The sequence below is a fragment of the Gymnoscopelus braueri genome (assembly GCF_963280865.1).
Source record: "Gymnoscopelus braueri genome assembly, chromosome: 2".
Classification (NCBI taxonomy): domain Eukaryota; kingdom Metazoa; phylum Chordata; class Actinopteri; order Myctophiformes; family Myctophidae; genus Gymnoscopelus; species Gymnoscopelus braueri.
This window is the reverse complement of record NC_137604.1, coordinates 34626004-34651598: the sequence shown is the minus strand read 5'-3', so window position 1 is coordinate 34651598 and position 25595 is coordinate 34626004. Positions and strand designations below refer to the sequence as shown.

General features: G+C 42.8%; 1 protein-coding gene across 1 annotated transcript; it reads left to right on the top strand.

The window, feature by feature from the left end:
- Positions 1–221: 221 nt before the first annotated feature.
- abcc6a (ATP-binding cassette, sub-family C (CFTR/MRP), member 6a) lies at positions 222–25031 on the top strand. The gene is made up of 31 exons (XM_080444947.1): positions 222–696; positions 4222–4398; positions 4557–4682; positions 7087–7224; positions 9286–9408; positions 10861–10922; positions 11045–11176; positions 12387–12593; positions 13383–13560; positions 13795–13956; positions 14100–14192; positions 14853–15056; positions 15233–15379; positions 15479–15566; positions 16107–16176; positions 16287–16413; positions 16526–16702; positions 17309–17476; positions 17723–17906; positions 18043–18127; positions 18216–18333; positions 18551–18758; positions 19654–19964; positions 20729–20928; positions 21408–21534; positions 21772–21873; positions 22148–22294; positions 22424–22582; positions 23130–23296; positions 23678–23872; positions 24405–25031. The coding sequence occupies exons 1-31, from the start codon at positions 655–657 to the stop codon at positions 24511–24513; spliced, it is 4533 nt and encodes a 1510-aa protein (XP_080301073.1). The 5' UTR covers positions 222–654; the 3' UTR covers positions 24514–25031.
- The last annotated feature ends 564 nt before the right edge of the window (positions 25032–25595 follow it).

Below are 25595 nucleotides of genomic sequence, written 5' to 3'. Positions count from 1 at the left end.
AGGGTCTAGTGGTTTGTGATGTATAGGTAGAGGGGGCAGAGAAAAGGGGAGAAAGGAGGTGAAGGGGGGAGTATGAGATAGTGGGAGGAGCTTGGATGGGTGTGGAACTGTCATCCCATGTGAGGGGAGTAGCTGTGGTGTTTTGATCAAGATCCAACAGACGTGGGAGCAAGCAGAGGGAGAGACAGAGGGCGCACGCAAGAGAAATTTCCACCCACCCGACAAGGAGACGCACTCATAAACAGGAGAGAGACAGAGTGAGAGTCAGAAGGACACAAGAACTCTTAGCAGCAGTTGAAAGAGCAAGGAGAGACAGAGAGAGAAAGAAAGAGGGAGACAGAAGACAGAGTTTCATTCACAGAGGAGTTGTGTTGCTCACAGAGAAATACTCAACACACCCTAATAAACACACTGAGTGTGCCACCCTGACAGAAAAGCAGAAAGCCGCAAAACCCTAGACACAGTACCTTCACTGAGAGAGGAAAAGTCCTAAGGGGACACACACATACACACAAACACACACGTGTGCGTGCCCACACACACACACACACACACTCACAATCACACAGACACTTGCTCCCACACTCTGAGTGAAGTGCAGATCCATTCCATCCAAGCAAGTGGAGCACCTGGAAGGAAAGAGGAAGCGAGTGGATGGATGCCTTTTGCAGACTCAGTGGCTTGGACCCTCTATGGGTGAGTGAACCTCTGGTTATTGTAAAGTCTCATTTATACTGTGTTTGACAAGCCATGGCTCATGGCTCATGGCTCATAGCTCTGTCCATTATGAGCCTTAAGCCATGAGCTATGAGCCATGAGCCACAGAGCTATGAGCCATGTGCAATGAGCCATGCCTTCTCACAGAGTATTATGCTTAACATTGTGTTTATCTCAATGGAGCAATGACCCAGTATAGTATACTGTATAGGGTTAGGGTTCATATCTATATCTATCATTGATTTGTCATAGATTTTTCAGCGAAACTGAGTATACTCTATTTGACCCTCTGACCTAGTACGTTTCTGAATGACCACCATGGCACAAGGCTGTTTGTTGCACATACTATGGCGTATTATGTATTCTACTTTGGGTGCATGGCTAATTCCCTGTTCAGTCTCAAGAAAAATATCTTAATAAGAATCCCTGTTACTCAACATTTTCATAGCACAAATGTAAGGCACATAAACACGGCATTGTTTTTGCTAAGTTGTGTGCTTAATATTCCTCTCTTGTTGGTTCCTTGGCTACCAGTGAAGGTGTTCAGTGATGTCAATGGTTCATTCTGACCCAGAAGGGATACTATCAACTAACGGGGAACTCATTGAATGGTTCGCAGAGCCCTTGAAACTCAGTTGGCAGGGCACAGGGGGGCAGGAAAGCACCATGCACTGACCTTCTCAGTTTACAGTCTTTACCTATGTGAGAGTGCATTAGAAACCCCGTACTAATGTGACGCTGAAGGGAATTTAGCTCAGATGAGTATCAGAGCATCAATTGTTTTGTCACTGACATATGATCCAGCGCAACGTGACGTTGAAGCCTCACTGAGTCACTTTCTGATGTGATCACTTGTATATTAGCAAACCTCGACATTCTGTATCTCAGCTTGAAAATAAGAGTCAGGCATCGATCCAAATAGAATGCCAAAGTCAATGAGAGCACTTGGTCCCAGCTTGACCCTCTCTCTCTCTCTCTCTCTCTCTCTCTCTCTCTCTCTCTCTCTCTCTCTCTCTCTCTCTCTCTCTCTCTCACTCTCTCTCTACCAACAGACCTTATACAGTAAATCACCTGACCGCTAGAATATGTTATGACACTTGCCCACTGGATATTGGATGAAAGAAAGTGACAGCATCCACCATTTTTTCAAACAGAGTTTCTTTCTTGGCTGTGTTAATTGGAAAATACTGTAGAATATGAACAATACTCCATGCTTTATGTAGAGGTGGACTCCATGACAGGCAGTCAATTTCTTATTGAAGAGGCATACTATAGGGCAGGCAATGTTTTTTATCTTGCATGGCAACAAAGTACTTTAGTTAATTGTAGCAGTCAACCGGATAATCCTATATTATTATTATTATTATTATTATTATTATTATTATTTTCGCTGTCACTGCTTGCAGTTAAATGCCTGCAATGGCCTTCGGGTACTGGGAATTTATATGACTTTAATAATGATCTTGCCGTGTACAGTACAGTTATCATATCAACCCAGAGGGTGAGGTTCCATGCAACGCCCTCCCTCCAAGCTGGATAGGGTGAATGTATTTGAATGAGACTGTATAGAAACCATTTAATCTTCTCAAACCATCCTGTAATTTGCGTGAGAGCACAAGGCTACAGTAGGTAAGACTCTCAAAACAATGATAAGGTTCTTTTTACTTTATACTTAGTTCTTCTCAAGGCGAGCACATGCTCTGAGACATTGAGCGCCATGATTTTTAGGAAGATTTGCCAATCAAGTATCCATTTTACAAATCATAGCATACTCACACCACATGGATGACTTGTTTTGGTTAACATTTTGTCAATGCATGGGTTTTATTAGATCAAAGTGTGCCAGCTGCCTGTAAATGATTTTGCTAACAAGGTATACAGTAGCTTCCAAGCCACAGTTAGACACTGCATCTTTGCCGAGACTGTAGGAAAGGCACGAACAGCTAATACTGCAGAAGGTTCTTTCCTTCCATTTCGCATCACTTTGCTGACAGGTAAAAAGTGGACACCCTTCTGTGATCCAAAACTGTTAAGTTTGCCCAAGTCCACTGTAACCACATCAGCGTACAGTGAGAAACAGTGCAGCGACTGAGTAAGTCGACCAAGAAAGAGTTTGTTTGACAAGATTAATTTCTTACATAAAAGTGTTCACCTGCCTGCTGGAATCTGAAGGTTCTGTGAAAGATACCTCCCACTCACTGGCTCTCAAGCCATTTATCATTTATGACATCAGTGTGGTACATCAGTGTCCACTAAGATGGCTATAGTGTACGTGTGCAAACCTAAACCAAGCATGCTGTGCAGATACAGGAATACTACTTTAATCACAGGTTTATAAAAAATATTTATAAGTGTGCACCAGAGCTGATTTCAGTGAAGTCATGTACAACCAATATGCAATAACAATAATAATAATAAACAAACAATATGCATTATCCCCATGCTCTGAAGAGCAAAAAGTAGTACAGTGAATACTTTTAATGAACCAGTATTCATGCCAGGGCTCATCACCTCTAGGGACAGAATGTCATGTGAGGAGCCTTACCTGTTGCAGTCCAGTGGTAGGGATGTGGGCGGATTGTTGTTACATAATGACCCAACAGCTGCCATAAATTGTGGTCACTCTCTCTTGTCCCCTTTGGGAGTCTACCGAAAGTCCAGTCTATGCCTTCACGTTCAACCTTTAAACCACTTCCTGTGGCGACTCCACAGGGACGTCTAGCTTGCACAGGCAGACACCCTGTCCCTTCTTAGGTCTGAGAGGTGATAAACAAGGGAGCTAAGAAAACAACAAGCCACTTAGCTCCTGGTATTTTGGTCTTTTTTTTATGATAGGCAACCTATCCCAGCACTGTCGCTCTTATGTAATTGTTAGCATTTGGCAACATTTGGCCAACACACCTCGTCTGTATAAACTTTTATTGTTGTTAAGCTTCATTATTAGTATAAGCCCTGACCTCACAGTTTAATCTGTTGACAGCTTGCTATTATCCTTCTTAGGGGGAAAGTTTTGAAATGCACTTTAGACGTGGTCAGAAAATTCCAACACTGACTCAGCTCTCCGGAAAGAAGAAGGCCACTTATGCACACTCTCTCATGCGTACACTGACACACACACACACACACACACACACACACACACACACACACACACACACACACACACACACACACACACACACACACACACACACACACACACACACACACACACACACACACACACACACACACATACACATTCTGTCAACTAGCTGTGGTTTCACCCTCCATTGCCTAGATACACAGAAGGAGATGTAGGTCTGTACCAAGTCCAATATCTCTGGACTTGCTCCAGGCCTGTCCTGGCTGTCGGATGAATAATACATTCTCCGAATTTAACATCAATTAATAACCGGATACTGTATGTATTTGGTTGACCCAAACAACGAATTTGTTCAACTCTCATACGTATGAGGCGTTGCCATATGGGTCTCTCATCTCCCACTCTGCTTCTGCTCCTAGGATTGGAACCGAACATGGTACACAGCCAACCCAGACCTGACCCAGTGTTTCCAGAACACAGTGCTGGTGTGGGTCCCCTGCATCTATCTCTGGTTGTTGGCCCCCTTCTATGGTCTCCACCTCTACTGCCATGACCGTGGCCGCATTCGCATCTCCTGCCTGTGCACTGCCAAGATGGTGAGACATCAAGCATTCAGCATTCTCTCATATTGATTTCTGTCAACAAAACAGAGTTGTATACATTTAGGATTTTCCTATTACCGAATGAAACAACACAATGATTGTTCCTTTGGGTTCACTGTCGTTAACTATAACGCGTCTCTATGTATTTCAAGGTGTTGGGCTTCCTGCTGGCATCCTTTGGTTTCGTGGAGTTCTTCTACATCTTGCTGGAGAGGAGTCAGGAGATACAGCAGCACATGGTCTTCCTACTCAGCCCCATCATACGCAGCATGACAGTGGTAAATATATTTTATTATTGGCTTGATCTTTACAAATGTTGTCTGTTTTTGATTCATACTGTACATCTTACAGTACAGTATCCTGTATGGCATAGGGACAACATGAATGCTACTAAGGCATAGGGCAGATTACAGGACATTAGTTATAGAGGATAAGGTCTGATGCGCTGTCAAAGTAATGTACTCAGTGACCTCCTCTGATGAAAATGGCGTTGAACGTTCCTCCGTTCAGTTTAAGTTAAATGATGGTTTGCAAATGAGTAGGAGCAGGCAGAGGATGGGAGCAGTTCACAACATGGGTGGCATGCCTAACCATGGATAAAACGCTGTTTATTTTGTGTAGGAGTGATGTACACAAGGTTTACAAGAGCGTACAGGGGTGCAGACCTCAGATGGGATGGATCAATGTAGGCCATTATACTAACATACTAATACTAATTATAGCTAAGCTGACCCACAGACCCATAACACTCACTCCACCCCCCTCCTCAATACAGATCAACACAGGTCCTGCACTCTCTGAAAATCAGACAGCTTAGCCCACCTGTGGTTGCTTCAGACTCTTAAGTCAATATCAGCACGTTTAGGTAAAAAAGAAAAGTACTTCTCTTCACACAAGAAGAGTGTGAAGACAGAATTTTAAAAGGAGAAATTATTCTGGACTTCACTTATCTTATTATAGGAGTCAGATAAGAAAAATGTATCACAAATCTGCAAATGTACTTGCCAGTGAACTCTTAATGTAAAGGCGTAATGTTCTCCCCCCCTTTCTTACGTAGACTTGGAACACAGTGTACTTGCTGCTTTGACCAACTTGTTTTTCTATTTACTTAAACCTCAGTCAATGTACAGTATGGGAACTTTTTTGCCCACAAACAATTCGTGGTCATTTTCCATGAAAAGTTCACTTATGACATTGACTATAATCAGTGATACCATGACGTAAAGTTCTGTTTCCTTCCCCACTGCTACACATGCCCCATATAATTACTAGGTAGGGCTTGGTAATAGACCTAGTTCCACCCACTGACTTCGACTCACAGATGGCCAAGCTCAAGTGGTTTACAGCAATATAGCAAGTCAGATATTAAGGCCAGGAATAGGAGGAAGTAGCCCCTACATGCTGATCTGAGGTCAGTTTTAAAATAGTGGATGATGAATGGGAGTCCTTGTAAAAATCTATGTACCTAGGCCAATTACAGTACAGAAAATCTATCAGGGATGGAGCGCACTAAACATGTGGTGAGTACATTACATTTTGACAGAGGTAAAGTAATAAACAATTGTTATGCAGCACAATGGAGTTCCATGAACTGAACTGAGAACTCTCACTGATTAATTTCAAACAACTTCAAGTCCTCAACACTCGCTTGCCTCTGAATCAGTAAGGTCCACAGCCACAGCTAATTATGCACGATATTAATTCTTTTTTTACATACAGTATTATCTCACCATACAGTGTGTCAGCATGGTATTCATGATTAAAAGCTTATATAATTATGAGACCACCTGTTTATAACAGTATAGCACTGTGGTTATGATGGCGTATCCCAATTTAACCAATATGGTATCCATTATGCAACCTAAAACCACCTCTCTGCTCACTTGGTGATGAGTTGGCATGGCAAAGTGACGTCTCACTTGGACTACCACTCAGACAGGGTTCAATTATGGAACAAACACCACAGGCAGTTGCATGGTTCCTATCTAGACAGTCCGACAGACAGACAGTGGTGTCGAAAACAATTGTTCTGTCCTATTTTGAAGACAATGTTGCAGTTTAAAACTTTCTCTTCCCAAAGTATACAATGCAATTAAAGCAAATGCAGCGTGTGAAGGATGGAGGGCAATGCTGTAGCCTAACAGCTGTTCGTTTATTGACGGAAGTCAGCCGGATCACATATGTGCCTGTGGTCGCCTTGGGAAATCCCAAAATCTATTTTGTTCTCAAAACCAACAGCAGCTTCATTAGTCTGATGTCATTTACAGTAGTTTTTAGCTCTGTGGTGAGTATTAGCACAGTCAAATGCCGGAAACTGATGAAGGAGAGATATACGAAGTGTACCGATATAATTAACGCAGAGTTCTGCTGGATTTCAGCTTGTATTATTCATATATGTTGTTTTAATAAGAATATACAACAATCCAAAAAAGAAAAGGGGATTTTGGTCGCCTCATAAGTGATTACTGAGTTAATGTTGATATCATATATAAAGCTCATTTGAACATTATTTTAGTGCTACTGCTTTCCAATGGAGTTGATATATTCCATGTTATCACTTGTGCAGCACCACAGGTTAGAGTCCTTATTTTGATGATTTCCGGTTTTGGAATATGCTTGTTCATGTTCATGTGTCTAGGTTCTAGCCCTCTGCATCATCCAGCTCTGTGTTGCTCTGTCTAGGTTCTAGCCCTCTGCATCATCCAATGGGAGCGGATACGAGGCTGTCGATCCTCTGTATTTCTCTTCCTGTTCTGGGTCCTGGCTGTCGTCTGCTCCCTGGTGCCCCTCAGGGCTAAGATCCAGCTGGCCATGGATGAGGTATGGTATTTGGCCTATTGGAATTTATGCAGTAAAGTCCTCAGTGTACATTGAACTCGGAGAGTGTGAAAAGGACCCATAAGGATCCATTTTCCATTTTCAAAGTTTTTAAACTATTAGACACCTTTACCAACCCATGCCTAATGGTATTTCAGATATTCAAATGTTGTTAACAAACTATAGCATATTTGTCATGAGAAACCCTTTTTATTCAGCTTGATTGAGCCAATATCAACCAAGTTTGCACTCAATGACCCTGCAAAGCCTTAGCAGCCTGGAGTGGAGGCATTGTCTGGTGTAGTTTAGACTAGTTTAGTGTAGTCTACTCAAGTCTAGTATAATCTACCCAGAGTCTAGACACACAACTCCTGCAGCACAGTCTGAGATCTGTCCTGTGTCTGCAGTGAGATTCTATTTAATCTTCCAAAGTTAACCAAGGTACAGGCACAGTAGCTGTGCGTTAACCAAGTGTTGGAGGATGATACTGCCAATTCTGGTCAAGCCTGTGTGTTTTTAAGTTTATCTTCCCCATCTTACATCTCCATCAGACACTACAATCATTGTTGTACGGAGCAAGTGTCTATTTACGTACTCGCAGCCGGGGCGGGGCTTGCATTTGCATTTCTAAAAAAATGCATAAACACACACACATATCACACACACAAACACATGCATCCATATTTCAGTTTTATCGTTCTCAATGTGACATTCCCTCACTGCTTGGGGGACAGTAATGATGGGCCTGGGATAAGCGCTGGTGAGACATCCATGCGCAGGGTCAGACCAGTGGAACATTAGCGTTGTGTTTATGGGAAAACGCGGCCTTAAACACAACCAGATGGAAATCTACGTATGTAATCACCCACAGACACATAATGTATCATTGTTCAGAATTCAATGTGCAGATATACTGTACTCATTTTGCACAGCAGCACACACATGCATACTGGGTAGTCATATGACCACTGCACTTGTGCTCTATCGCAGCACAAACCCTCTCATTGAGGTGTGAGTTTTTTTGGTTTTTTTTTTTTATCAATAGGCTGATGATAGCAGCGCAAAAGCAGCGATGCAGTAATTCATTTAATTTAGCATGTGGCCGTTTATGTGTGTGAGATTTCAGAGAAACATTACTAAATAAACACCCAAGTGGCTGACTCTCATCATATAAGTATGTGTTTGCGGGCCTTCGTCCATTCTGAGATGCTTGACCTACATATCTACCTCCCACTCACCGACCATTCCGACCCTGTTTTCGCTGTGTGGCCGGATCCGTTTTGGCCTCCGTTCTCCGTTCCGGGCACAGCACCACTCCTCACGGAAACGTTTTTTACATGTTTACTATGGGTCTTGACTTTAACACATACCCGTACCACTGCACAACAGACCAGCCGTGGTAGAGGCGTGGTGACTTAGCAGTAAACAAAAGCTCTGCCAAAAGCCACCCTCTATATGTTGAGAAAAACAAATTTCAGAAAATGTCTTCGAGCTGTTAATATCTTGACTTTTGGCTGGTTTTGATTTAAAGGACCCTGGTTTGTGAACCACAAATCTGTCTATTTACAGATTTGGGCTCTTAGCGTGACTGACTTGGAGTTTTAACTGCCATTTAATTTATATAAAGTGCACCATTAAAGACTCCGGTTTTGCATCCTGATTTGGCTTCGAGGTTCAAAATAAGCTTTATTGTGTCTGTGATCCTTGTGATAGCTCATATCCTGCACTATATAATGTGTAAGCATGGGAAAACCACTATAGAGCATTTAATGTTAGTAGAGTACAACCCCACACTGAAAGAAAATGGCATTATACACCACAGGAAGATGTGATTTGTTGCAATACAAAACCAGAATTGGTTGAAACCTTGATTGCTTTTGTAGAAGAATAATGTTATGTTACTGTGGTACAGCCTTAGCCACTAGTACTACATCAATTAACTCCAACCAGGACATGAATTTAAGAAATATCTGGAATAGGCACAAGTAGACAAATCACTGAAAAAGAGGGATTATCGACACATTCAACACTGAACTTCTAATTCCTTATTTTCTTCCATTTTAGGGCATCTCGTCTGATATTGTGCGATACCTGGCCTTCTTCTCCTACTTCTCTCTTCAATTGGCACAGCTTTTCCTATGCTGTTTTGCTGACCAAGCGCCAGAGGGAAAAGAAGTGTTAGAAAAGGTATGGACAACAAGAATGTGGACCTCTTCCGTCAAAATGTGCATTTCCTCCAACATGCCTGAAAAGCCATCTTGTGGTTTGGAACTTTTGTTGTCAACACACTTTCCCTTTTGGAGGAAAAGCAGTGATTCACTTCCTGCCCTCCCCGCTTTCTCACTCCCACTCTCACGCTGCCGACTTTGGTTTCCTTAGAGAAGAAGTGCGAATGAATTTTCTCTCGCATTCCAGCTGTGCAACTCACTCGCACCTCTGCGGGACAACATCACGACCCCTTTCCCAGAGAGACCCTGACCGCGTCATTACTTAATAAGACCGATGAGGCCGATTCTACAAATGCCTTCTAAACCAGTAGTTCTTTCAAGATTTTTCAAAAATGTTCAAATATAGCAGATGTACAAACTCGCAGTGCGGCACGAAGCTTGCATATCTGCTATTTTTTAATAGCCAACGCTAAAATCTAAAATGACGCAGAATGTTCCCCGGTTTTAATGGGTTAATGCAGATCCCAAAATCTCACTTTCCAATCAAAAAACGATCCAGTGGAACATTTTACAGGTCTAAACAGCAAAAAATAACATCGACAGATGACATATGAATGAAAATTAAGCCTCAATAAATCCAACAGTCATACTGTATGACGTCATACAGTGGGTGATAAACAAGCAGACTGGAAAAGTCCCTAGCATGCAGTTGGCCGCTGGTGATGGAGGTTTTGAGTGTGGAAGCCACAGCCTGGTGGTGGTGACACACCCATTGGTCCCTTCCTTGGTGTGTCCTCGTGCTGTACTTCTTTCTCCCCACGCTTTGGTCAGGGACCGGGTTAGCGAGAGAGGGAGAGAGGAAGTGAGGGGTGAAGGCGGAGAGAGGGAGGATAATAAAGAGAGCAAGCACTCTGGTGAGTGGGTGGCAGGGTGGGGAGGCTGAGGTAAATTTGCGTGAGGGTACGCACTTCAGTGTGTGTGAGTGTGTGTGTGTGAGTGTGTGTGTGTGTCGTGTGTGTCGTGTGTGTGTGTGTGTGTGTGTGTGTGTGTGTGTGTGTGTGTGTGTGTGTGTGTGTGTGTGTGTGTGTGTGTGTGTGTGTGTGTGTGTGTGTGTGTGTGTGTGTGTGTGTGTGTGTGTGTGTGTGTGTGTGTGTGTGTGTGTGTGCGCGTGTGTGCGTGTGTGTGTGTGTGTGTCCAGGTACAGTCATTGATGACACATTTCCACCCTGCAGACCTCAACATTTCCTCTTCACTGTGTGTACTGTAACTGTACAACGCTGTCCTTCTACTCTACCCTGTAGGATGCCGCAGACACACATCTGCATTTAGTTGAAAAATGACTCTTTGCTATGTAATGAACAAAATAACACCCCACGATGGCCTCCCTATATTTCTGTAAAAGCCGGTTAGTGGTTGGGAGGTTTATTTGATAATGAAAGTGGTGGTGACACTGGTCTGTAATCTGTTTCAGAATCCCTGTCCAGTGAAAGATGCTTCCTTCCTGTCGAAGATCCTTTTTTGGTGGTTCACTGGGTAAGATGGTTCTTAAAAACTATTATAAAGCTGACTCACAGAGTCCACAGTGTTTGTCTGTTTTGTAAACATATGTTTACTTTTTTTTTGTGTGTGTGTGACTCATCTTTGCTCTCCCTCAGGCTTGTGGTGAAAGGATATCGTACGCCTCTGGAAGCAGAGGACTTGTGGACCCTGAGGAATGAAGACACCTCCGACAAAATCATTTCTGACCTGGAACTGGAGTGGACGGCTGAATGCGCCAAGCTTCAAAAGTAAAAAGAAACAAGAAAAATCTGATTTGTAACGCACCAGTTAAAGGACCACTTCACCCATTTTCAACCGTTGTTCATATGAATTGGTCCTCACTAATGCTCATTATAAGATGGTACCATTTTTGTCTACTTGGTCTGTGTCTCAGAGGCAGGCTGTGTACAGTTCATAAACCTGCCAATTACATCATCGGTAGTTAGGTTGAAAGATTTCACAATTACTTTTTATTGATGCAAGAAAACTTCACTTTTTACAGAGAAAGGTGAGTGAGTAAATTGTGCCATCTTATAATGAGCATAAGGAGGATATGGAGATAAGGTTGACAGGGTGAAATGCTCCTTTAAGTAATTCTGAGTTAGGTTGTTGGATGTTCTATCTGAGCAACAGAGCAAGTCAGCCAGCCAGAATGGACCCCCCCCACACACACACACACACACACACACACACACACACACACACACACACACACACACACACACACACACACACACACACACACACACACACACACACACACACACACACACACACACACACACACACACTAATCATCACCCCAAGTCAGAGTTAGGAGTACAATGTCCAGTGCCACCTTAAGACATCTGTTAAAGTCTGACAGAATGCACCCATTTGTGACCGAGTGATGTGATACTATTGAGTCTCTTTCATGTTCATCCTGACTCATATTTCATTCTATTCCTGACACAGAGCGGTAATCCAGTGTACTGTCCTAACTATTATAACTTAAAGACGAAAGAATCAATTCCATTTTTATTGCAATGTGGTCTGGATTAGTGTCACTTGTTGTGTTAGCTGTGTTTATGGTAACTTGAGGCAATATCATCGCCAGAAACAAATTGGACTAAAAATAAGCCTGAAGATATTCCCCGAGGACACATCGCACTATTATGTCAAGACTAGAACACTGTCCCATTTTCAAGCTTGTTAACATCCAGGCTTTGAAGATCAGTCGTTAAGCCTAATAAACCTTGCATTAACCAACTCCCGTGTTAGAGAATAACGCTTTTAACAGCTGTTGGCACATTCTTCTGTGCATCACTGATGGGAGAAACAACAACAATGACTTTTATTTTTTCTTTGATTTTGTCTGTTTTACATTACAGTAAAGTCTTGAAAGGCGCCGGCACCATGTTGGGCCATCACTGACGCAGTTGCCCTGTCTGTAACTGTGATTTCCCCCCCCTCTGGCAGGCAGGAGAAGGCCTTGGCGTCGGGTGTGGCATTGGGTAGCAGACTGCCGGACCAAGCCCAGCTCCTCAGGAAGCTTCAGAAGGAGCAGAGCTCCGGGTTCTTCCTGCTCAGAGCGCTGGCTCGCAACTTTGGTCCTTACTTTCTGACCGGCACCATGTGTATCATATTCCACGATGCCTTCATGTTTGCCATTCCCCAGGTGTTGAGGTAAGAGGTTCAAAAGATTGTCTGAATGAGTTGTTAAAAATGTGCAGTTCTTGTTTTCTTTGTAAGATTATAAATTTTGCAACTGACCACAGATATCCCCCCCCCCCCCCATCTCCATCCCTTGTAAACAGCCCTACGTTTTAGATGACACTAATCAAAACAAACAAACAAACATGATAACACCCTTAGCCGATCAACTCTATTCTCTTCAGTGATCCTTGACATCGACACCCAAACAACAGCGGCACCTGCCAACCCAAATAGACCAATGGCTGACCCCGCCGTGTAACATCCGTCCCACCGTGCTAGTAGTCAGACAGGAATGTTGTTGTTGATGCACAACTGAGGCTGTTGGAAGTGTTAATTACGGTCATGGAACTGTGAGCAAGAGAAGGAGAGGTGACCACAGCCAGTGAGCCACTGTACAGCAACAAGCGGAGAGCAGGCTCTAAATGGTAGAAATGCTGGTAGACCACAATAAGGGAGCCGCTAGCCAAATGTGAGGGCTGAATGGCCACAAGAGGAGCACTGTTGTGCAACCGGAGCTTTGTGTGTGGAATGGATCAGTAAGCCAGCAGCCACAAGCAATGCTCAAGATCATTGGTTTACAGCACACAGTAATAGCTTTATTTTACATCAAGTTGCAATTGACAATACAGATATAAATGTTGTTATGTTTCCATTAGTGTTGTCACTTTAAAAAAACTACTACAATGGTGTTATTTCTTCTTCTTCCTCTTCATCTTCTTCTTCTTCTTCTTCCTCCTCCTCTTGCGTCTCCTGCTACAGCCTGCTGCTGGGTTTCATGAGAGATGAGGATGCTCCACTGTGGAAGGGCTACTTCTATGCCACACTTATGTTCCTGCTCTCCTGTCTTCAGTCCCTCTTCAACCACCAGTACATGTATGTCTGCTTCAACGTGGGCATGAGGGTGAAGACAGCTGTAATGGGACTGGTCTACAGGAAGGTGGGTTTACCTCTGCCCACTGACATAGCCACTGGCCTCCAGGCATGACAAAAAAAATGAAATAAATGGCAAAACATAAATGGGTTTTCTACTCTGCATTGAAAACCAGCACATCTGTCGTGTGGAATAACATATTATACGATGATTGGCACATATTGAAAGTTTTATGATATATGAAAATAATACAGAAAGTACTGAGGCTTAATTGTCTTGACTCTTTTGCTCCCACTCTAGTCTCTGGTTATAAACAGTGCTGCGAGGAGGACTTGTACTGTTGGAGAGATTGTCAACCTCGTCTCAGCAGACACTCAGAAACTGATGGACTTTGTGGTGTATTTCAATGCTGTCTGGCTCGCTCCCATTGAGATCGCACTTTGTCTCTTCTTCCTCTGGCAGGTATGATGTAATCAAGTAATTAGTCAAACCGTAATGATTTGACTAATGCATCTCATAACCACTGAGATCATTAGACATTCCTTCTCATTGACGATACTAAATATCATTTTGGTCTGATTTGTGCAATTTCCTCTCTTTTTTAGCACCTGGGCCCATCTGCATTAGCAGGCATTGCCACTGTCATCCTAATTTTTCCATTGAATGGATTCATAGCCAAGAAAAGGAGCAAGCTACAGGTAGGTGTTATTATGACATTCACTCTTACCCCAGTAAAGCCTATTTTTAACTGTAGTTTTAGTACTGTATATATCGCATTACATTATTAGTATTATTTTGGGCGAGTGACACAGTCATACAACAAAATATAGATTATCCATAACACTGACATCTGGCATGTAAGGTCAGCAATGCCACAGCTGGTTTAGGTAGAGGCTGTGGTTCTTTGTGGGCGTTGGGCCTGGATGGCACACTCTCAATTGTCCTTTTGATGTTTGCTCCATATAATGTTTTTTTAAAACAATGTCAGGAAAAAGTGGGCAGCACGAAAACATAATTTTTCATTTTGTTGGAAAAACAACAGACGTTTGGCAAATTTGTATTCCATTTTAATCGAACTTACAGTCAGGAATGCACTGACCACATTCCTGACTCTTTGTTTCCTTCTCATAAAACTGCTAAGTACTACCAGCACTGTAGCGCAGTAAATTCTAATTGAATTAACAAGTCATCTTTGTATTGCGTTCAATAACGTTATTGCTGCTGTTACAAGCGTAGCCAAGCCCATGTTTACAAATGCATGTCTTAGCTTCTATCTGGGCAGTGCCCCCATTACTGTCTGAAGAAGTTTTTATGAAAAACCTTACAACCTTAAAAATGGTGTACTGTCTGGCAAACAGGAAGTCCAGATGAAGTTCATGGATGGTCGGATCAAACTGATGAATGAGATCCTGAACGGGATCAAAATCCTGAAGTTCTACGCCTGGGAGAAGGCATTTCTAGAGCAGGTTTTGGGCTACAGAGAGAAGGAGCTCAAAGCCTTGAAGAAGTCTCAGATCCTTTATTCCATCTCCATTGCCTCCTTCAACTCCTCCTCTTTCCTGGTAAATTGGCTGAATATGTAAACTACCCAGATTATTTTTTTAGGGCAAAAAAAAGAAGTTTAGTTTTAAACTGACATGATGAGCTCCACTTTGGCTACATTGTCTCGTAATGTCATCCAACACATGTGTGTCTGCTCCTAAAGAGAACGACCTCTGATGTCTTCTTCCTTCCTCAGATTGCCTTTTCCATGTTTGGTGTCTATGTGATGAGTGATGAGAGGAATGTCCTGGATGCACAGAAAGTTTTTGTCTCCATGGCATTGATCAATATTCTGAAGACTCCTCTCAGTCAGCTTCCATTTGCCATGAGCACTACTATGCAGGTAGCGTACATAGAACTCAAAAGAGCTTTATTTTAGCTGGAGTCATATTTGAAAAATAATATATATATATGAGATGATTTACAGTTCCCTGTGTTTTAGGCTCTTGTCTCACTGAAACGTCTGGGGAAATATCTGTGTTCAGAAGAACTGAAGGTGGATAATGTCAACAAGGCTCCTTTAAGTTCTGGTAAGAGTACTACCCATGAAGGAACCCGCTCTGTTGCGTTTTAACAAAATGTTTCCTAAAATTGGCTCGGTTCCCATCAACACTGAAATTATAAGCTGTAAGAGTGGGCCTTGAAACGGTTGTTTACATGTAACTGGGGAATCCTACAGCCGTGTATGGTTCATGTGCATTGTCACTTCCTGGGTCCTCTGCCGAGTGCCGACTGGTAGACAGGGTAATTATAGGATGTTCTCATACAGTGGTTGAATATAAATCACAGCACAAAGTCAGACGTATGATTCAAAAGAGAAATAAATGCTCATCTCCTCTGTCTATATCTGTCAACACTTCCCTACGCAAACTCTGTTATTTGACGGATCAAGCTAATCCAATCACTTCTAATTGTGCTTATGCTGTTGTTTGACTTATAACTGGAAGGTGGATCTCTTGTTGAACGTTTGTCTGTCATGCGGGTCCAAAGATTGAGCTCAGTGGCCATGCACACCAGCCAGAAAGCCCTGGGGATGCGTGTGTTCATCTGTCTCTGTCTCCTTTTTTTAGACAGAGAAGATGTGATGATTGACAACGGTACATTCAGTTGGTCTGCAGAAGGTCCTCCCTGTCTGAAACGGTAAATAATATTTACCTTTATTATTATCTGACAGAATTCAACCCCTCGGTAAAACTTACATATTAAGACTGAGGGAGGCTTACAGTAAAAGTATTTTATGTCATTAATAGGATTAGTATTCGTGTGCCTCGGGGTTCACTCGTGGCTGTGGTCGGTCATGTGGGAAGTGGAAAGTCTTCACTACTGTCTGCTATGCTGGGAGAGACAGAGAAGAGAAGTGGTAGCGTCACTGTTAAGGTACCCTACACAGCTTATCTGTATTAATGCATGTAGATTGTAAAATTCATATTCATAAATCCCAAATCCCAGTAGGCTACTAATGACACTCTTTTCATACCTGCCTTTACAGGGCTCCATAGGATATGTGCCCCAGCAGGCCTGGATCCAGAATGCCACTGTGCAGGACAACGTACTGTTTGGTCGTGAAAAGCTGAAGACATGGTACCAACGTGTTCTGGAGGCCTGTGCTCTGCTGCCTGACTTAGACATACTACCTGCAGGAGATGCCACAGAGATTGGAGAGAAGGTATGACTATGTTTATATTGTGCTTCCTTTTTTATTGTCTCCGCCAGGCGGAAAGGCATGGCGAGAGAGTATGTTTTGCCCCCTGTCCGTCCGTCCGTCTGTCCTTCTGTCTGTGACCAGCTAATCTCCGCCACCGTTGGCCCGGTCGCTGTGAAACTGCACACACACACTCCCTGGATGCCACGGCAGAACCTCTGCCCACATTTTTCAGATCAACCTGTCATAGCGCCACCATGAGGCTGACAAACCACATTTTTGGAACAAAATGCCTCAAATCATGAATGCAGTGTCCAATTGCTGTGAAAGGCCTAAGAAGAAATGGCACCCTTTTCACATTGACCTATTATAGCGCCACCAGAAGGCCATAATAACCTACCTGACCTGGCGGAGACTTGTGCTCCGAGGAGCACTTTTTCTAGTTGCCTCTATTTTTTTATTGCCTCCACTGTTATTTGTCTCCTATCTCAAGAATGTCTGAGTTTTGTCCCACCCAAAAAAGACTTTTTGGGTGGGATGATTTTGGGGATAATTACATGAAAACATGAAATATGGAGATTCAAGGTTTCTGTCCGACAACAATGATATATAATATTTTTGTCCTGGCAGGGCCTGAACCTCTCAGGAGGCCAGAAGCAGAGGGTGAGTCTTGCCAGGGCAGTCTACAGGAAGGCTGACGTCTACCTGCTGGATGATCCTCTGTCTGCTGTGGATGCTCATGTTGGTCAACACATCTTTGACAAAGTCATTGGGCCAAAAGGAGTGCTGAGAGACAAGGTAATTCATGGCAGTGCATTACAATGGCAGACCTCCCAGACCTGTTCAGGTCAACTGCAAATAGTCAAAACATGGCTGCGTTCGGTTGCACCAAAACGTTTAGAAACCATGCTTGTTTATTCAAACACCCAGACATAACAGACTTTGTTTTAGTTATCATATCATGGAAAACCATTTTGATGACTTTTTTGTGTTAAATCCTGCTGACCTCCTAATTTATTTTGTACCCTGTGGCTTATATTACAGACTCGCATCCTGGTGACCCACGGGACGAGCTTCCTGCCGCAGGCTGACCTTATTGTTGTACTGGCGGATGGAGAGATGACAGAAAGCGGCTCCTACCAGGAGCTCCTCAGTCGCCATGGGGCCTTTGCTGATTTCATCCACACGTTTGCAAACACAGAGCGTAAAGAGAGCGCCATACAAAGAGGTAATGGAAACTGCGTATTGTCAACTGCGTATTGTTTACATGACAGTTTTGCTCCTTTCATGTAAATGTTTAAAATGTACAAAGACAAAAAAAAAGTCTATAAACCTGACATTACACAATTGTACTTGTAATGCAGCTGGTTCCAGGAGATCCAATGCTCGACTCAGTATGGTTGATTTCATGCCATTCTCCAGAGACCTGTCACAGGAGCAGCTCATTGGGTAAGAAAACTAACATGAATTCTGACACCATCAAAAGGATTTTTGTCATCTGATTATGAAATTGACCTCTGGCCTGTCCGTTTCTCAGGGGTGACACCACTAACACCAACCTGCAGAGCATGGAGCCAGTCTCTGAGGCCGAACAGGAGCAGGCACCAGAGGACCTGGGGAAGCTGACGGTGGTCGACAAGGCCCGCACTGGAAGGGTGAGTCATTACGTGACTGTTCGCTCAGTGTTTCAAATGTTTTCAGAAGAACTCACAGTTTTCTTCTTTAAGTAAACATTTACTCATCCCTCTCTTTTCGAGACCCAAAGCTGAACAATTTGAAATTGTTGAGACAGAATATACCACAGGAATTCTCCACCCAAATATTTGCACATTCGCTGAGGTTGACTGGTGTTTTTGTTCTTCCCTGAAACAGGTGAGGTTGGAGATGTACATGGAGTACTTCAAGACCATTGGGCTGGCCCTCATCGTTCCCATCGTCTTCCTGTATGCCTTCCAGCAGGGTGCCTCACTGTCCTACAACTACTGGCTCAGCCTGTGGGCTGACGACCCCATTGTTAACGGCACCCAGCTCGATACAGACCTGAAGCTGGCTGTCTTTGGAGCCCTGGGCTTTGCACAAGGTTAGTATTGGCATCACAAATTGAACAGAAAAACACATTAGACAGTTAGAATAATGAACCCTTACGTCCCTATTGTGGGCATGTCACAACAGTCGAACATTCTACGAAAATAGCCAATCTATAAGCTCACAACGACTCATAACGCGCTGCATTGTGAGCTTGTAGATTTCCTATTGCATATCAGTGCATATCAGGGCAGGAATTTCAAGGAGGCCATGAATGCCATGGCAGCCGTGCTCCCTCGGTTTGGCCTCACACCCTTTAATAAATATACTGTATGCCTTGCAGCCAACAGTGGCCTTGATGCCTCTTTTCACAATGTCAGAAATCCGGAATTGGTCTCATAATTCAGATTATGCAAATAAAGTCTCATATTATTTAGCTACAATAGCCAAGCCTCTTTGGTACCGGAAAGGAACAGAATGTTTAACTAGATTGTCTGAAAATAAATCAGTTTTTTTGTAACAAGTAATATGGCACTGTGGAGAAAGAAAAAACTAACTTGAGGTTTGTGCTGACAGGTTTGCATGCATTGTTTCACTACTGTATGTGAAACATTTAGATAGCATGTACCAGGGCAAGACTTTGATGGCCACTGCCACCCCAAAGTTTGGCCTATTTTGTGAAATAAACAATTGTATTCATTAATACTATAATAAAAAGATTATCATCCTGAACACATAAGTTGCATTTATTATTTCCCTGCCCTTGCATTTGGCCTTTCTGCCCAAACTGACGAACCAAAGGCCAAGTTACCTTTACCCTAAAATGATTCAATTAAATTGCCTTATTCATATCAATATACAGTTTAATGTACTGTACAATGTTTTTTTCTAGCGTTGTACTCTTTATACCCGGCTCCATTTTCAGCAGACATTGTTCTCCCTGTCTTCAGGTGTAGCTATCTTTGGTACAACTGTCGCTATCTCGATTGGTGGGATCATAGCCTCTCGCCACCTGCATGTGGAACTGCTGAACAACGTGCTTCATTCCCCGATGTCCTTCTTCGAGTGCACGCCCAGCGGCAACCTCCTCAACCGCTTTGCAAAAGAGATAGATGCCATTGACTGTATGATCCCTGATGGACTGAAGATGATGCTGGGCTATGTCTTTAAGCTCATGGAAGTCTGCATCATTGTGATGATGGCGACACCCTTTGCAGCCGTGTTCATCCTGCCTCTTGCCTTCTTATATGCCTTTGTACAGGTACAGTCATTTTTTCATACACCCGTTGATCTGGACCATTATGTTTATTTTATAAATAAAGTAAACATACTTTTTTTTAAAATATAAATCAGTAACAAATAGTATGCCACGACAAAATGCTCCAACAACAATAACCCTCCTTCCCTCCTTCTCTCCCCCCTATTGTTTCCTTTTATGAGAAAATGTGAGATGTTGGAATATAGCTTCACTATAGACCACCGAAGTCTGACGTCATTTACACATCCTTTGTTTGTCTACCTGGTTCGCAGTTTTCCACCCCCGTTCTGAATCTCATAGACGTATTTAATATCGCGTCAAATAAGAACTGTGTTCCAAAAACAAACAAATGACCCCGGCGGTTTGACTCTTATGGATATGAAGCATCAACTGACGGTGAGAAAACGCTAATGTTACTTCCGCCGAATTAGTTACATTTTCGCCAGAAACAGACTGTATCAAATATAAGTGACTGACTATCATAAACGATACAGAACCTCCTCCCTGACAATATCGCCGAGACAGTTTGTTTATTTTTGGACCACAATTCTTATATGAGACGATTCTAAGATGACCCAATGTTATTCTCCATAGAGAAATTACTTCCGCAAACCTGGGGATGAACGAATGACGTCAGGACTTCGGTGGTCTATTAGACCCATAAGACATTTTTTATATTTTGTCATATGACGGTGTCACGCAAAAATAGAAAAAATTGGTGTCTCAATGTTTATTAAAAGGTCATTGTTTTGCTCTGTGGGTTACAGAGCTTCTACGTTGCCACATCGTGTCAGTTGCGCAGGCTGGAAGCTGTGAGTCGCTCACCCATCTACACCCACTTCAATGAGACCGTTCAGGGTGCCAGTGTCATCCGGGCCTTTGGAGAACAGTCCAGGTTCATTCTGCAGTCCAATAAAAGGGTCGACTTCAATCAGACATCATACTTCCCTCGATTTGTAGCCACTAGGTGAGATGATATGTCCTTATACTGTAAAACCCTGACTGTTAATTTATAGTAATCAATTAATGTTCCATTTGGTTCCATTTGTATCAGAGCTCTTGGAGTTAAGATGATTTTCAGGATGTGTTTACAGTCTTACAGTTCAATGGTTGCCCTTAAACATTACAGAGCTGTACACCTAATTATCTAGATTATAGAGCACACAATCAGCAAATGCAGAATTTAAACTGGCAAACCAGCAGGAAAACAACCACATACCCATTCGTTTATTTACGTTTTTGCTGTATTTTTCTTGTTGCTGCAATGTCAAGAAGCCAAAACCCAAGTATATTACTCTTGTATAATGGGCTGTAACAATACATCTTACATTTTGAATCTTGTCTCAAGCAAACATCCTTCTTCCTCAATGTACTATCTATCAATGTGCTTTCTACATTCTGAACATTTCTTTACAAATCAATTGTATCCATATGACTTATTCACAGATGGCTGGCAGTAAATCTAGAGTTTGTTGGAAATGGTGTCGTCTTAGCAGCTGCAATTCTCTCTGTGATGGGGAAAGACACTCTCAGCCCAGGCATAGTTGGTTTGGCTGTGTCACACTCCCTCCAGGTAAGAGGTTCTATATCCACACACAGACACACATACATAAAAACACACACACACACACACACACACACACACACACACACACACACACACACACACACACACACACACACACACACACACACACACACACACACACACACACACACAAATGTGTATTTTTGCGCAATCCTAAACCACACATCATCGCCGCAGGTGCGAAAATGTTTTAACGTGGACCGTTTGTTTTGGATGTTGCAGGTGACTGGTATCCTGAGCTGGATTGTAAGATCATGGACAGATGTAGAAAACAACATTGTTTCTGTAGAAAGAGTCAAGGAGTATTCAGAAACCGTTAAAGAGGTCAGCACAACTCCCAACATACAGCTCTCTCTCTCTCTCTCTCTCTCTCTCTCTCTCTCTCTCTCTCTCTCTCTCTCTCTCTCTCTCTCTCTCTCTCTCTCTCTCTCTCTCTCTCTCTCTCTCACACACTCACACTCACACTCACACTCACACACACACACACACACACACACACACACACACACACACACACACACACACACACACACACACAAACACACATTATGGGATATAATTTTTTTGTCTTACTCATTCTTTGTTTCCATTCCATTAGGGTCCTTGGAGTGTGGAGGACAGCACCCTGCCTCTGAACTGGCCCCAGAGAGGTACCATAACCATCCAGGACTATGGACTGCAGTACCGCAAAGGACTGGACCTCGCACTGAAGGGCATTACTTTGCATATTCAAGAAAGAGAGAAGGTGAGCTGTTGGTGTTCAAACACACACATTTTCACTTAAACTTCATCAACTAAACTGCCGTTAAATGACTTTCTAAAATGTTCTTGAGAAAGATTATGTAGGGTCTAACTCTGAATACAAATCACCTAGGTTGGAATTGTGGGGAGAACCGGAGCAGGGAAGTCTTCACTGGCCCTTGGAATCTTTAGAATCCTGGAGGCAGCCAAAGGAAAAATCTTTATAGATGGGATCGACATTGCTGAGATTGGACTACATGACCTCCGCTCACGCATCACTATTATCCCTCAGGTACTGCAGTGTTAGCAGCACAAGTTGACTGTTGATGTTGTGTAATAAGAGTAGCTCTGGCTGAGTCCCAGAAGCCCTTGGCTAGGGGGGGGGGATTCCCCTTTGGTTGAGTCAGTGGTGGTTTCCCATGCGGGAGACCTGGTGGAATCCTGGTGGTTACAATAGCCTCCAGTACATAGTGCTTGAAAGACTTCTAAATTAATTAAATTGATGTCCAATGTAAAATGAGCCACTCTAAATTGCAATACCACGTGTACTACTAGGTCACACGCGTATTTTTTTAATATATATACTTTTTTATACGTGTCAACGAATCGATTAACCACTTAAGTGTTATTTTATACTTCGTCACACAACGGTGTTGTGCAAAATAGTGAAAGTAGCATATCTACAAGCTCACAGCACGCCCCATCGTGATGCTTTGTGAGCTTGCTACAGTATGTAGCTTGTAGCTATTTTCATTATTTATGCAACTTTTTGAACTATTATATGATTAGCTGTTAGCTGCACCCCTATTGTGAATGACAATGTTTTCCTCCATTCCCAGGACCCGGTGCTGTTCTCAGGCTCCCTCCGGATGAACCTTGACCCCTTTGATGCCTACTCTGATGAGGAGGTGTGGAGCTCATTGGAACTCGCTCATCTCAAGAATTTTGTCTCCAAGCTGCCTGACAAACTCAACCATGAATGCACAGAAGGGGGAGAAAACCTCAGGTAGAGAACATACGGTTCTATACAGTCTAATAATTTCAATGATTGGACACAGTGTCAAGTAGCCTTTCATTACCTACTCAGCATGCAGATCACAAGATGATAAGCCTGTACTTACGTAGTTGTTAAGTCTTTTTTCTGTGTCGTGGGCCGAAAATAACAGATCAACAAGCTCACAACACGGTGCATTGCAACGTGTTGTCAGCTTGTAGATGTTTTATACTTTATACTGGCACGCAACTAAGTATACATCAAGGTTTAGTATCAGCAATGATACATCTGTGGTATTATAGAGAGTATTAATAATACTGTATACATCAGTAGGATATCAACCTCATGGTCTGATTTCCTCTCGTCCCTTTCTTTCCCTCCCTCTTCCACTAGTCTGGGTCAGCGCCAGCTCGTGTGTCTGGCCAGAGCTTTGCTGAGGAAAACCAAGATCTTAGTTCTCGATGAGGCCACTGCTGCCGTAGACCTGGAGACAGATACTCTGATCCAATCGACCATCCGCACTCAATTTGAGGAATGTACTGTACTGACCATTGCCCATCGACTTAACACAATCATGGACTACACCAGGTACATTATAATCCACTAATCACTTTTAATCTCAACCTATCACATCCCTGGTTTGAAGGCTTGTCTTTGCTGCCTGATACTGTAGCCATCATGGTATCAAAAGACTATACTGTATGATAGTCTTCTAGGAATAATGGTTCTCAACCTTTTTAATTGCAATGACCCCCAGTTTGATATGCATTAGGCCACGGACGCCCATTTTATACATTTATTTATTCATTTTAATCTCTGGGAGCCCAATCTAGTGTTAATTTAACTAGTGTACAAATGAAGACAAATGGATCCCTACGGTCCATTTGGTTCCTTTTGTACAAACCCATAAGGGTCATTTTGGTTTCTAACTATCAATTGTTTAGCTGGGGACCCCCTGGAACACCCCCAAGGACCCCTGGGGGTCCCTGGACCCCACGTTGGGAAACCGTGGTCCAGAAGGTTCTTATATAATTAGATAACTGGCAACGCATGTGAAAGTTAATTTTGGAAACCCAGAAAATCTCAACCCACTTATTCCACTTTTGTTATTGCTCCACAGGGTGATAGTTATGGACAAAGGCCATATCTCCGAGTCAGATTCTCCAGCCAACCTCATCACACAGAGGGGACAGTTCTACCGAATGTGCCGGGAAGCTGGGCTGGTCTAGGTCTTATCGTCTAGCCTGGCTCCACCCCCTGAATCGTTTGCCTCGCATTCAGGGTCTGGTGACGCTGTCGAAGGCGGGTGTTTCTCGGTTGAAAATCTGTACGACGAATCGGGATCGGGATAATCCAGTATGAACCGATCGCCAAAGAGTCTTTGAAAAAAAAGCTTTGGCCACGCCCCCATCTCAGAAATCGGCTGCATTGAGAGGGCTTTCAGACTGAATAATGGAGTGAAACGAAATGAAAATTCAGGCTGAGTGTCAGGCTACTTATCGTCTGCACCGATCGCACAATATTCTGGTGTATGAACCTGGCACTTTCTTTCAGTGGCTCTCCAAAAAAAGTCAAGAAAAGAAAAATGTTGAATTGACCATATCAACTTTTGTGGCAGCTCAAATATCCACTCCATGAGGGCATTGGAGTGTCTACAGCCCAAGGACGAATCAACCCAAGGACGAGGGAAGCTGTGGATGCAGCCCCTATACATAACAGAAAACATACTGTCAAAGAAAAAAGACAATCATGCTCAATATCAATGAGTGTAATTGAAACAGTGTATTGGGATTGTTGAATTTCAATCTGTAAATATTGTATATAGTAGTGAGAGTTGACAGATTATTCCATGAAAGGGTTCATTTCATTAGCACATTACAATGGCAAAAAGGTTCTCATTCGCTTCTGACTGGTTGCCAGTTAAGCCCGATTTATACTTTACTGTACATCAGTGTTGCATGCCGAAAGTAGCCAACCTTCAAGCTCACAGTGCGTCTCGAATGCAATGTGTTGTAGATATTTGTACTGCTATTTTTGCCACACGACACTGTCGTACCATGGAGTATAAATTAGGCATCACTTTGGTAGGCTTATTGCATTTTATGAAGCGTTTCTTTTTTTAATGAAGAATACGGTACATTTCTTGATATTGACCTTTTAGGTCTAAATCTTAAACTTTGTTCTCACTCTCCATTGTCCTATTTAACATAGGAAATGAAAAAGCAACCACTGTGTAATTACACAGTAAAGTCCAGTGTTAATTTAACTCAGAAGAGTGTACAAATATAACATTTGTACACTGAGTTAAATG

Bases quoted from the DNA above. Each gene is read 5' to 3' on its own strand.
- abcc6a (XM_080444947.1), top strand. From the start codon at position 655: ATGGATGCCTTTTGCAGACTCAGTGGCTTGGACCCTCTATGG. The intron at 697-4,221 runs GTGAGTGAACCT...TTCTGCTCCTAG, and splicing joins GTGGCTTGGACCCTCTATGG to GATTGGAACCGAACATGGTA. The intron at 19,965-20,728 runs GTACAGTCATTT...TGTGGGTTACAG, and splicing joins TCTTATATGCCTTTGTACAG to AGCTTCTACGTTGCCACATC.